Here is a 14,480-nt window from a genome sequence, read left to right on the forward strand (position 1 = left end):
ATTACAAGTGTAATTTCTACTGCTGGTTGCGAAATCTCAAAGAATGATGGCACCGATCCGCACCCTCATAGCGGTCGTGTGAGCCAATGACCTGCGCCGCGGACACGGCGGCCATGTTGTTGACCGCCGGGTTGTGACGTCATCCTGTGTGTCCTCAGAGTGCGGCTGTGACCCCAGCGGGGCCGTCACCGGGGTGTGTGACGTCACCACCGCACAGTGCGACTGCAGACCCAACGTCACCGGGCTGACCTGTGACCGCTGTCAGGTACACACACGCAAGCACGCGCGCGCACACATTCACAGATACACATACACGCGCACACACACACAGACTTAGTGTTAGCGCTGTACAATTAAACCAATTTTTAAGCATATTTATTTTATTCAATAAATGTTTTATACAAACTGAAAAACAGCTCGATACATATTTATATACCATTTTCTATTTGAACATTTTGTGTTTTTTTTTATCGTGATTTCCATATTGACCAAAATAATCGCGATTTTTTTTTCCATAATGGAAAAAAAGCCTGGATAATAATGGAGCCCTACTTAGATTCAAGCCTGTTAGCCTGTTAGCCTGTTAGCATACCATGGTCACTATAGCAACCAGCATCGCCTCTCCAGGTCGGATTCTACGGGATGCAAAGTGGGCGTGGCTGCAGTCCCTGCCTCTGCAGCCAATGGGGATCTGTCTCAGAGTCATGTGACGGGCAGGGCCGCTGCCTGTGTGTGGAGGGAATGGGCGGAGAGAAGTGTGACCGATGTCGCCATGGATACTACAACCACACAGCCAGCGGATGTACAGGTAGGCCTACCAGCTAATGCTACAACCTCTGCTCCTCTCCTCTCTCTGCTTCTCTCCTCTTTCCTCTTCCTCCCCTCCTCTCTGCTTTCACCTCTCTCTACTCCCCTCTTCTTCATCTCCTTTCTCCTTTTCCTCTCCTCTCCTCTTCCTCCTCTCCTCTCTCCCCTCTCCTCTCTGCTTTCGCCTCTCTCTACTCCCCTCTTCTTCGTCTCCTTTCTCCTTTCCTCTCCTCTTCCTCCTCTCCTCTTTCCTATTCTCCTCTCCTCTTCCTCCTCGCCTTTCCCTTCTCTCCTCTCTCCTCTCCCCTCTTCCTCCTCTCCTCTCTCCCCTCTCCTCTCTGCTTTCGCCTGTCTACTCCCCTCTTCTTCGTCTCCTTTCCCCTTTTACTCTCCTCCTCTTCCTCCTCTCCTCTTTCCTATTCCTCTCTCCTCTCCCTCCTCGCCTTTCCCTTCTCTCCTCTCCCCTCTTCCTCCTCTCCTCTCTCCCCTCCCCTCTCCTCTCCCTTCTTCCTCCTCTCCTCTCCTGATCTGCTGACGGTACCAGTGTACTGGTATTCATGGTAACCCTTTTTTCTTACCTTGTTCCCAGCGTGTGACTGTGCCCGTACCCATGGCAACTGTCACCCGGCCACTGGAGTGTGCATCTGTCCCCCCCACACAGAGGGGGAGGAGTGTGAGAGGTGTGAGACAGGATACTGGGGTCACGACCCCGTCAGAGGATGTCAGGTAATGAACAAACACACACACACACACACACCCCATCACACAAACACACACACACACACACACACACACACACAGACACACACACACACACACACACACACACACAGTCTAACTGACATTGACTTTGTCTCTAGGCATGTGACTGCAGTGCCAAAGGATGCTCCGCCCTCCAGTGTGACCTGACCAATGGCAGGTGTCCGTGCCAAATGGGCTTCTCGGGGAGGTTATGTGACGAGTGTTCTCCGGGACACCATGGTTACCCAGAATGCCAAGCGTGCGGCTGCGATGTGGCCGGCACCAGGGAGGACCTCTGCAACCAAACACTGGGAGTGTGTGACTGCAGAGACACAGGGACGTGTGTGTGTAAGGTAAGGGAGTGTGTGTGTGTGTGTAAGGTAAGGGAGTGTGTGTGTTTGTATGTGTAAGGTAAGGGAGTGTGTGTGTTTGTGTGTGTAAGGTAAGGGAGTGTGTGTGTTTGTGTGTGTGTGTAAGGTAAGGGAGTGTGTTTGTGTATGTGTAAGGTAAGGGAGTGTGTTTGTGTGTGTGTAAGGCAAGGGGTGTGTGTTTGTGTAGGTAGGGTAATTAGGTGCGTGCGTGTTTGTAAGGTAAAGATGTGTGTGTGTGTATGTTACAATGTGATTGACTCAAACTTACATCATACAATTGATCTAATTAATACATGTATTCTCTGTTTGTGTGTGTGTGTGTGTGTGTCTGTGTGTGTGCGTGTGTGTGTGTGTGTCTGTGTGTGTGCGTGTCTATGTGTGTGTGTGTGTCAGGCCAGTGTGGGCGGGCGGGGCTGTAATGAGTGTGTGTCTGGGACCTTCGGTCTGATGTCTGAGAACCCGGCCGGCTGCTCTCCGTGTTTCTGCTCCGGAGTCTCCAGCGTCTGTGAGGAGAGAGGAGGACTGCTGCGTGTACCGGTACACACACACACACACACACACACACGCGCGCACAAATACACAAAAACACACAACACTTACCTTACTTACTTACAGATATACATCCTTAGCTTGCTAACAAACACAATAACATGCACGCACACATCGCACACTCATGTGCACAAACAAGCACACACACACACCTACAACCAGACGAACACAAGCACACACATACTACCACAAATATCGCCACCTTAGACACACACTCATCCTTACCTTACAAACACACATACAGATAACACTGACCCATCACATTTTCTCTCTCTCTCTCTCTCTCTCTCTCTCTCTCTCTCTCTCTCTCTCTCTCTCTCTCTCTCTCTCTCTCTCTCTCTCTCTCTCTCTCTCTCTCTCTCTCTCTCTCTCTCTCTCTCTCTCTCTCTCTCTCTCTCTAGGTGAGCCTGGGTGCCTCCCCAGCTCTCCTCCCTGTAGTGACTCAGTTCAGCCTGCAGGGGGAGCTGACCGGCGTCTACCACCAGGGCGGCGACATGCTGCTGGACATGCGCGAGTACAACGCCGACAAGCTAGCCGGCCCGTTGTACTGGCGGCTGCCCCGGCAGTTTGAAGGAAACAAGGTACCAGAGTAGCAGCGAGCCAAGCCTTAGCCAAGCAGTTAGTGGTTAGCCTAGCTATTTTCTTAGGGGTAAGCCTAGCCATAAGCCTAGCTGTTAGCCTAGCAGCGAGCCAATCATTAGCCAAGCCGTTAGGGGTTAGCCTAGCTATTTTCTTAGGGGTAAGCCTAGCCATAAGCCTAGCTGTTAGCCTAGCAGCGAGCCAATCATTAGCCAAGCCGTTAGGGGTTAGCCTAGCCATTATCCTAGCTGTTAGCCTAGCCATTACCTCGCAATTTTCCAAGGAATAAGCCTAGCCATAAGCCTAGCTGTTGACCTAGAGGTGAGCCTGACCTATAGGTGAGCCTAGCATAAGCCTAGCTGTTAGCCTAGCCATAAGACTAGCGGTTAGCCTTGGAGTTAGCCTAGCTTTTAGCTTATCAATAGCAGCCATGAACAGAACAGTTCTTCTAAAAAAGTAAATCCTTCTCTTTGATTGGTCCAGCTCTTGTCCTACGGTGGACTGCTGTCCTATGAAGTCGTCTTCTATTCTGAGAATGGCATTGGATTAGCCAATCAGGAGCCTCAGATCCTCATGAGGGGCGGGACATTGAAGAAGCTGGTGATATACAGAGATATGGTTGCCCCTAGCAACGGCATCAGGACCTGGCATGACATTCCAATGACAGAGGTAAAGCATCCTGACTTTTAGTACTACTATAGAGTATCACATTCTGTGATTACTACTACTGTAAAGTATTACACACTGTGATGACTACTACTGTATAGTACCACATACTCAAGTTAGTAATGCAATATAATATTACATACTATGATTACTTCTACTATAAAGTATTATATATTCTGATTAGTACTACATAATATAACATACTCTAATATTACTTTAGCACTATTATATAGTATTATATACTCTGGCTGCTTCCTTAATCACTATTTGCGTTTGTGTATCTGTGTGTGTGGCTGTGCATGCGTGCGTGCGTGTGTGTGTGTGTGTGTGTGTGTGTGTGTAGTTCTCCTGGAGGTACTTCAACGCGGTCTCCAACAAGGCCGTGAGTCACGCTGACTTCCTGTCCGTCCTGAGCAGCGTCCAATACCTCCTGATCAAGGCCTCCTACGGGAGGGACCTCGTGCAGAGCAGGTACTACTGAGTACTTATACTAGATATACTACGGGAAGGCCCTCGTACAGAGCAGGTACCACTGAGTACTTTATACTCTATACTATATTCTTCCATATACAGCCTTTCAGAATGTTTGTAAACAATAGGCGACAGATACTTCGGGGTGGCGGATCGCGAACGGCCTCCAGTGACCTGAAGCGATCCAGCCGGCTACTGTAAACATAGTTTCATAGTTAAAAACATTGTTGTTGATCTGAAGTTGAAACGATGAAGAAAACGATATCAATATAATATAATATATATATATATATATACAGTATATATATTAATGAGACGTTCCGTAGCACCTTGCGAGAAGAAAATCCTTCATTCAAGCCATTTCCTCTGTTTTGTCGATGGCGCTGCCCTGGTCAAATGACATGGAAGGGTTTGTTTACCAGTGGTGCCATCGGAGAACACTTCGGCTGTTGCCGATATACTTTCGGCTCTCACCAGCTTCCCGAAAAAACTCAAGATTCACTTGTTCAGAGTTAACGTGGACTCTGCATAGCCTCCCCCCTTACCCCGTTACCGTGCGTGTTTAACAGAATCTCCAACATCACCATGGAAACGGCCCTGGAGGAGGAGTTGTCGGGGGTGACGGGGGCTGTGGCCAGATACATCGAGTCATGTGACTGCCCACCTGGATACGCTGGGCTATCCTGTCAGGTGACATCACGATATTCATATTATTATTAATACATGTGTTTATATTAATGTGATCAAAGCTGTGTGTGTGTGTGTGTGTGTGTGTGTGTGTAGAAGTGCGTATATAGCTGTGTGTGTGTTGAAGAAGTGTGTATATGTATATAATGTGTATTTGCGTGTAGGGGTGTGTATATAACTGTTTGTGTGTATATAAGTTTGTATATAACTATATGTGTGCGTGTAGGAATGTGTATATGTATATAATCTTTGTATATTTGTGTGTAGGAGTGTATATAATATGTATATGTGTGTGTGTGTTGTAGGAATGTGTATATAATATGTGTATATAATGTGTGTATATGTGTGTGTGTTGTAGGAGTGTGTATATAATGTGTACAGTGTGTGTTGTAGGAGTGTGTATATAATGTGTGTAGTAGGAGTGTGTATATGTTTATAACGTGTGTGTAAATATATATGTGTGTGTAGGAGTGTGTATATAATGTGTGTATATGTGTGTGTCGTAGGATTGTGCATATAATGTGTGCACAGTGTGTATTGTAGGAGTGTGTATATAATGTGTGTGTATGTGTGTTGTAGGAGTGTGTATATAATGTGTATGTATGTGTGTTGTAGGAGTGTGCCCCGGGGTTCCACCGCCAGCCCCTCCCCTCTCTGAGCCCCCACCAGAGGAAGACCCTGCTGGCCGCCCCCTGCCTAGCCTGCTCCTGTAGCCAGCACTCACACAGCTGTGACCCCGACACAGGGGACTGCCTGGTACACACACACTCACTCACTCACTCACTCACTCACTCACTCACTCACTCACTCACTCACTCACACACAGACCATACACACACACACAGACACACACACAGACCATACACACACACACACACACACACACACACACACACACACACACACACACACACACACACACACACACACACACACACACACACACACACACACACACCATATATACTCACTCACTCACTCACTCACTCACTCACTCACTCACTCACTCACTCACTCACTCACTCACTCACACACACACACAGACCATTCACATAAACACACACACCCACACACACATAAACACACACACACCCACACACACACACACACACATACATTTATGTACCTGTATATACTCATATTTCTGTGTATGTCTGTATGTGCGTGTCTGTGTGTGTGTGTAGAACTGCCAGCATCACACTTCAGGGCCGAGTTGTGACCAATGTGCTGCTGGATATTATGGGATAGTGACGGGATCCATCAACGACTGTTCTCCATGTGCCTGCCCCCTGAAGGACAACAGGTGAACTACACTTTAAATACATAATTATACTAATAATATAATATAATTGTAATACAAACAATAAGGATATTCCTGATCTCTATTTGTAACATTCATTTTGTGTGTGTGTGTGTGTGTGTGTGTGTGTGTGTGTGTGTGTGTGTGTGTGTGTGTGTGTGTGTGTATGTGTATGCGTGTGTAGTTTCAGCCCTACCTGTGTATCTGAGGAGATGGGAGATTTCCGCTGCACTGCCTGTGAACAAGGGTACCAGGGGAGATACTGTGAGAGGTAAATAGACTGTTATATTTACATTTACATTTAGGGCATTTCACAGACGCTTTTATCCAAAGTGACTTACGATTACTACATTTGTCAGAAGATAGAGAAACAACAATATATCTCTGCCGGTACAGTAAGGATGTTCATAGAACCAAGTGCCAAGCACTAACAATCACTAGTTTAACCCATTTCCTGTATGCAAACAAAGATAGCTAGGATAAGATGCTACACAATGCTACAATCAGTGCACACTGTTATATACTAGGTATATTATACTACTACTACTACATATAATATACTCCTACTATATACAGTATATTATACTGCAACCTGGAAACCAGGGGAGATACTGTGAGAGGTACATAGACGGTTGTATACTATATATATTATACTACTATATATAGTATACTACTACTACTACATATAATATACTCCTACTATATACAGTATATTATACTGCAACCTGGAAACCAGGGGAGATACTGTGAGAGGTACATAGATGGTTGTATACTATATATATAATACTACTGTTTTTATATATATATATTTATTTATTTATTTATTAAGCTCATGCTATTATAAATATTACACTAATACTACTATATTTATATATATTATACTACTATGTATTTACATATAAGGGCTGTACAGACATATGTATACGTGTGTGTGTGTGTGTGTGTGTGTGACCATTGCCTCACCTGTTCCCAGGTGTTCGGTGGGTTACTACGGTAACCCCTGGTCGGCGGGGGGCCTCTGCGAGGCCTGCGGCTGCAGTGGGTGGGGGTCTCTGCACGCCGTGTGTGACGACGTCACCGGCCAGTGCGACTGCAGGCCGGGGGTCAGAGGTCAGCTCTGTGACCAGTGTGCAGACAGACACGTCCTCGAGGAGCACCAGTGTGTGTGTGAGTACCTCACGCACGCACGCACGCACGCACGCACGCACGCACGCACGCACGATGCAGTCATGCCACTCTTTCTGACTCGTATGTGTGCTTGTGTGTGTGTGTGTTTGTGTTCTTGTATGCGTGTCTGTGTGCTTGGACATTTGTGTTCCTGTGTTTGTGTGTGTGTGTGTTTGTGTGTGTGTGTGTGTGTGTGTGTGTGTGTGTGTGTGTGTGCGTGCATGTTTATGTGCCTGTGTGTGTGTGTGTGTGTGTGTGTGTGTGATTGTTTGTGTTCCTATGTGTGTTTGTTTGTGTTCCTGTGTGTGTGTGTGTGTGTGCCTGGGTGCGTGTGTGTGTGTCCTCAGCCTGTGATGACGACTGCACCGGGGTCCTCCTGGACGACCTGGAAGCGCTTCACGTCCACTTCCTGTCTGTGAACCTGAGCGGGGTCAGCCTGGCGCCGTTCAGCCAGCTGAGGGCGCTAGAGAACAGGACCGCACAGGTACACACTGTACACACTAACTACACACACAGGTACACACTGTACACACTAACTACACACACAGGTACACACTGTACACACTAACTACACACACAGGTACACACTATACACACTAACTGCACACACAGGTACACACTATACACACACTAACTACACACAGGTACACACTGTACACTCACTAACTACACACACAGGTACACACTATACACACACTAACTACACACACAGGGGCACACAGAGGCACACCGTGGTACACACACACACACACACACACACACAGGTACACACTATGTACACACACAGGTACATACTATGTACACACTACATACACACACAGGTACACACTATGTATACACACACAGACACACTATACACAGTCATACACAGCTACACACTATTTACACACAGAGACGCACACAAAAGAAACACACTCTCTTTATACACGCTATACAAACTGTACTCACATCGAGATACACGTTCAGAAACACATTCAGATACACACTTTACATGCACACACACAATATTAATACAAATTAAATTAGATTGTACGTATTAGATATTATACCACTCTATGTAAAACATGTTATTATATCCTCTCTCTACAGGTGGTGGGTGCTTCTCTCCCCTCCCATCTCTCCAGTGTGGACGACCAGCTTCATCTGCTGACCTCTGACCTCTCTGCTCTGCTGAAGCAGGTGTGTGTGTGTGTGTGTGTGTGTGTGTGTGTGTGTGTACAGTGTGTACCTGTGTGTGTGTATGTGTGTGTGATTTTGCATGTCTCTGTGTGAGAGTTTGTTTTCGTTTATGTTTTAATGTGCTTTGTGTATCTGAGGCTGTGTGTGTGTGTGTGTGTGTGTGTGTACAGGTTTGTTTTTGTTTGTATATCTGACCATGTGTGTACGTTTATGTGTATGTCTGAGAGTGTGTGTGTGTGTGTGGATATCTGAGTGTGTATGTGTGTGATGTTGCTGACCGTGCCTCCTCTTCTCCTGATTGGCCAGGCCACCCGCCTGTCAGATGACGTGGAGGAACTAGGCGTGTCCACCACCCACAAGGTTTCCCAGGGTGCAACACTCCTGGAGACCATAATCACGCTCCAAGCCGACATCCTGGGTAATCAATAAGACTGATCAGTATCATGTATCACATGACCTCTCATACTCATCAGGATTAACACACACACAAAATACACACACACCAACACCATCACAGTCCAGAGGCGTCCTGCTCTCTGATTGGTTCCTGTAAAGACCTCCTGCTCTTTGATTGCTGTAGACCTCCAGCAGGAGGCGGGAGATCTGAACCAGACGGAGGAGGCGGGGCTACAGCTGGCCAATCACACAGGGCTGCTGGAGGAGATGGAGGCGATGTTGGACTCCATCAGGGCGGCCCAGTTGACCAATCGCACAGCCGCGCACCACCACAGGTGTGTGTGTGTGTGTGTTAGACTTGGAGTGTATTAGCGTGCGTTAGTGTGTGTTCTATAAGTGCATATGTTACTGTATATATTAGTCTGTACATCAATGCATATGGTAATGTGTATAGTTTGGTTTGGATGTAATGTATATATATTAGTTTGTATATTTGTGTATAAATGTGTACATTAGTTTGTATAGCATTGTGTAGTACTGTGTATATTGTGTGTATGGTAGTGTATAGTAGTGTACAGAAGTGTATATTAGTGTGTGTATAGTATTGTGTATAGTGTGTAAAGTAGTGTACAGAAGTGTATTTTAGTGTGTATAGTAGTGTATAGTATTGTGTATAGTGTGTATATGGTAGTGTATATTAGTGTATTGTGTGTATATGATTGTGTAGAGTGTGTATATTAACCCTCCTCCTACTCTCTCAGGCTGGCCTCCTCTCTGCTCCAGACGGTGCAGGCTGACTTCCACACCAGCAGGGCGGCGCTAGAGAGCAGAGTCAATCAGCTGGCCTCCTCTCTGTCTGGACACGCACACAGCCTGCAGCACACACACACACTGCTAAAACACGCTGTCCAGCATAACAACCACACACACACAATCCTGGACAAAGTACTCACACAGTACGAACAATACCAGGTGAGAAGCCTGTCTGCCTGTCTGTCTCTCTTTCCGTCTGTCTCTCTAGCAGACTTACTGTGTTTTCGTCGTCCATCTGTCTGTCTGTCTGTCTGCATTTCTGCCTGACTGTATCTCTGTCTGCCTGTCACAGTCTGTCCTTTATCACAGCTACAGTCTGTCCTTTATCACAGCTACAGTCTGTCCTTTATCACAGCTACAGCTTCCGTTAACACTTACTGAGGTTAACAATATCTCTCTCCCTCTCCTCTCTCTCTCGCTCGCTGTCTTGCTCTCTCGCTCTCTCCTTCTCTCTCTCTCCCTCTCTTTCTCTCTCTCTCTCTTTCTCTGTCTCTCTCTCTCTCTCTGTGTGTGTCTCTCTCTCTGTCTCCCTCTGTCTCTCTCTCTCTCACTCTCTTCTTCTCTCTCCCTCCCTCCCTCCCTCTCTCCCCCTCTCTCTCTCCCTCTCTCTCTCTCTCTCCCTCTCTCCCTCCCTCTCTCTCTCGCTCTCCTTCTCTCTCTCTCTCTCTCTCTTTCTCTCTCTCTCTCTTTCTCTCCTTCTCTCCTGTCTCTGTCTCTCTCTCTCTCCCTCCCTCTCTCCCTCTCTCTCTCTCCACCAGTCGGCCCATCAGGGTCTCAGGTCTTCTGAGTACTCGGCCTCAGTCCTGTTGGAGGAGAGCCAGGACCTTCTCTCCCTCACCCTCTCTTTGAGGGAGGAGCTACACAATGCTACTGAAGTAAGTACTGCCATGCTACTAAATACTGTCTATAGTATTGATAGGTTTGTGTAGCAGTACCAGTTGATGGTTCCAGTAGTATTACTAGTATTGTGTTATCAGTAGTATTAACAGTATTGTTATCTGTTGTATCAACAGTAATGTGTGGTGTTTTTGTTATTAGTACTATTACCAGTATTGCATTCTGTTTGTGTTATCAGTTTTATTAACAGTATTGTGTTGTGTTTGTGTTATTAGTAGTATTAACAGTATTGTGTTACAGTAGTATTAACAGTATTGCGTTATGTTGGTGTTATCAGTAGTATTAACAGTGCTGTGTTACAGTAGTATTAACAGTGCTGTGTTACAGTAGTATTAACAGTATTGCGTTGTGTTTGTCTCACAGTAGTGCTAACCGTATTGCGTTGTGTTTGTCTCACAGTAGTGCTAACAGTACCGTCTCACAGTAGTATTAACAGCATTGCGTTGTGTTTGTCTCACAGTAGTATTAACAGTATTGCGTTGTGTTTGTCTCACAGTAGTATTAACAGTATTGTTGTGCTCCAGGTGCTAGAGGAGTTCAGCGTTGAGTCGGAGCAGTGGCGCCCCCTGATGGTGGAGCAGGTGGACCGCGTGGTCGCTGGGCTGAGGACCACCGACTCCCTGGAGCTGGTCTACAACGCAGAAGGACACGCACAGAGACTGCTCGCAGACGCACAGACGCTTCACAGGTACACACACGCACACACACACACACACATCACTCACACATACAAAATTTTAAATTACTTCAAATCTCAACTTTTTCCTATATCTCTATAACAATCTCTCTCGCTCTTGCTCTCGCTCTCTCTCTCTCTCTCTCTCTCTCTCTCTCTCTCTCTCTCTCTCTCTCTCTCTCTCTCTCTCTCTCTCTCTCTCTCTCTCTCTCTCTCTCTCTCTCTCTCTCTCTCTCTCTCTCTCTCTCTCTCTCTCTCTCTCTCGTAGCTCCCTAGCAGCGGTCTATAATATTTCCCAGAATGCCACTGGTGGGTTTGTAGCCAACAGGACGATGACATCATTCCTAATGGCCGCACTGGAAACAGCAGACTACGCCTTTAACCTGGTACTACTACAGATATATAAATACTATAGAGAACTATATAACATCATCTATATAGTACTTCACTACATACACCTTTAACCTGGTAGTACTATAGATATAAATACTATACTGAAGTATATAACATCATCCCTATAGTACTCCAGTATATACACCATCAACCTGGTAGTACTACTAAATAGATCCAAATACTGTATAGAAGTATAATATCACCAATATAGTTGTAAATATAATGTTTACATATCAACCAGGTATTAGTATATATAACTAGAAGATATAGTTGGAGATCCAGATCTCTATAGCTCTTAGGTAGATGCTCAGATATAGTTTTGAAGAGTTCGACCTCATACTCATGTTGTATGTTTGTCATTCCAGACGATCCCATCAGAGTCACCGGTCGAGCTGGGAGGGGAAGTTCTCAACAGCAGCCGTGCAGTCCTGGAACAGAGCCAGATGTTGAACACCTCCACAGAGGGTCTGTCTATACTACCTACCTGTCTGCCTGCCTGGCTGCCTGCCTGCCTGCCTACCTGTCTGTCTGTCTACCTTTCTGTCGCAAGAATACAGCCAGCCAGCTGTAGAACACCACCACACAGCGTCTGTCTGTGCTATCTACCTGTCTGTCTGTCTGTCTGTCTGTCTGTCTGTCTGTCTGTCTGTCTGTCTGCTTGTCTGTCTCTCTGGTTTAATAACAGACTACTAACAGGTTCTAACAGACTAAGTGTGTTTTCCTCTTCCAGGCTTATCTCTCAACATGACTCTGACAACGGCTCGTCTGGGATTGGTCAGTGACGGTGTCCGTCAGATCTCCCTCCTGCTGCCTCAACCAATCAGCACGCTGGACAGTCTGAACCGTAAGTTCAGACCGTAACCACTTCAGTGATTTAATAGAATAATGTAACTTATATAATATAATATTTCATATATTATAATGTATAGTAATACATAATATTTTATAATATTACGTAATATTTTATATCTTATGTGATTAAGAGAGTATAATATATCATAATGTAATTAATATAATATTATATACTATACATTATAAAGTAACTAATAGAGTATAATATATCATAATGTAATTCATGTAATAATATATATTATAAAGTAACTAATACAATATTATATATGATATATGATAAAGTAACTATTAGAGTTTAATATATGATATATTATAAAGTAACTAATAGAGTATAATATATGCTGTATTATAAAGTAACTAATAGAGTATAATATATGATATATTATAAAGTAACTAATAGAGTATATTATATGATATATTATAAAGTAACTAATAGAGTATAATATATGATATATTATAAAGTAACTAATAGAGTATAATATATTATAAAGTAACTAATAGAGTATAATATATGATAAAGTAACTAACAGAGTTTAATATATGATAAAGTAACTAATAGAGTATTATATATTATAGTAACTAACGGAGTGTGTTCCAGGCGCGGAGGCGGGCGAGGCGAGGCGTCTGATCTCAGCTGCCCAGTCCGACCTGCACAAAGCTGTGAGGAGGCTGGAGGAAATGACATCACAGCTGGAGAACGCCAGCTCCGTGGTGCAGCGAGCCAATCACACGACACGGCGCACCCAGCACCTGATCAGCCAGTCAGACGGCACTGGTAATGAACGCGCATACGCATCCACACACATGCAGACACACACACAGACACAAACACACACATGCAGACGCACACACGCAGACACATACACACAAATGCAGACACGCACACACATGCAGACACACACACACACACACACACACATACACACACACACACAAAAAAAAACACATACAAGCACGCAGACAAACACAGCCACACACACACACACACACACGAACACACATACACATTTACACACAAAAACACACAATAGACCATGTTGCCACTAGCGATATGTCAGTTATGTCCTAACGTTAACGCCTGTTCCCTCTCAGCCAATGAGGTGCAGCTTAAGATGGAGGAGGCGGAGCTTCGTACGGACCGCCTCCTGAACAGGATGAAGCCGCTGAGCATGCTTGGAGAATCCATGGGAAGGAACCTGACCGACATCAGAGAGCTGATCAAACAGGCCCGCAGACAGGCTGCCTCGGTACGCACGCACACACGCACACGCGCACACACACACACACACACACATGCCTGAATATGCTGATGCTAGTGATGATGATGATGATGAGGAGTGTGATGATGACGAAGATGAAGTGCGTGATGATGATGATGATGTTGAAGAGTGTGACGGTGATAATGCTGATGATGGTGATGATGATGAAGAGTGTGATGGTGATGATGAAGAAGAGCTTGGTGATGATGATGATGGAGGCGTATCGTATATGTGTGTGTGTAGGTCCAGGTGATGATGATGAAGGTGTATGGTTGTGTGTGTAGATCCAGGGGATGATGATGAAGGTGTATGGTTGTGTGTGTGTAGATCCAGGTGATAATGATGAAGGTGTATGGTTGTGTGTGTGTGTAGATCCAGGTGATGATGATGAAGGTGTATGGTTGTGTGTAGATCCAGGTGATGATGATAAAGGTGTGTGGTTGTGTGTGTAGATCCAGGTGATGATGATGAAGGTGTATGGTTGTGTGTAGATCCAGGTGATGATGATAAAGGTGTATGGTTGTGTGTGTGTGTAGATCCAGGTGATGATGATGAAGGTGTGGTTGTGTGTGTGTAGATCCAGGTGATGATGATGAAGGTGTGTGTGTGTGTAGATCCGCGTGGCGGTGGAGGCGGACGCCGACTGCGTGCGGTCCTACCGGCCGGACGTCCGCTCC

The 14,480-nt window shown here is 45.5% G+C and overlaps 1 protein-coding gene across 1 annotated transcript in view; it reads left to right on the forward strand.

Annotated features, from left to right (window-relative positions):
• lama1 (laminin, alpha 1) overlaps positions 1-14,480 on the forward strand; it is a gene marked incomplete at both ends in the record, with an annotated part of 37,867 nt that overhangs the window by 13,891 nt on the left and 9,496 nt on the right. The window contains 22 exons of the mRNA XM_079754648.1: positions 159-265; positions 628-808; positions 1,397-1,533; positions 1,668-1,895; positions 2,313-2,456; positions 2,870-3,049; positions 3,531-3,716; positions 4,057-4,184; positions 4,754-4,874; positions 5,487-5,627; positions 6,056-6,174; positions 6,356-6,442; positions 7,145-7,338; positions 7,686-7,822; positions 8,824-8,935; positions 9,098-9,248; positions 9,675-9,744; positions 11,148-11,311; positions 12,472-12,536; positions 13,143-13,319; positions 13,637-13,791; positions 14,418-14,480. The exon at positions 14,418-14,480 is cut by the window's right edge and continues 81 nt beyond it. Coding sequence (XP_079610774.1) covers positions 159-265; positions 628-808; positions 1,397-1,533; positions 1,668-1,895; positions 2,313-2,456; positions 2,870-3,049; positions 3,531-3,716; positions 4,057-4,184; positions 4,754-4,874; positions 5,487-5,627; positions 6,056-6,174; positions 6,356-6,442; positions 7,145-7,338; positions 7,686-7,822; positions 8,824-8,935; positions 9,098-9,248; positions 9,675-9,744; positions 11,148-11,311; positions 12,472-12,536; positions 13,143-13,319; positions 13,637-13,791; positions 14,418-14,480 — 3,047 coding nt within the window. The remainder of the gene's footprint in view (positions 1-158; positions 266-627; positions 809-1,396; positions 1,534-1,667; positions 1,896-2,312; positions 2,457-2,869; positions 3,050-3,530; positions 3,717-4,056; positions 4,185-4,753; positions 4,875-5,486; positions 5,628-6,055; positions 6,175-6,355; positions 6,443-7,144; positions 7,339-7,685; positions 7,823-8,823; positions 8,936-9,097; positions 9,249-9,674; positions 9,745-11,147; positions 11,312-12,471; positions 12,537-13,142; positions 13,320-13,636; positions 13,792-14,417) is intronic.

The sequence above is a fragment of the Pollachius pollachius genome (genome assembly GCF_949987615.1).
Source record: "Pollachius pollachius genome assembly, chromosome: 17".
NCBI lineage: Eukaryota > Metazoa > Chordata > Actinopteri > Gadiformes > Gadidae > Pollachius > Pollachius pollachius.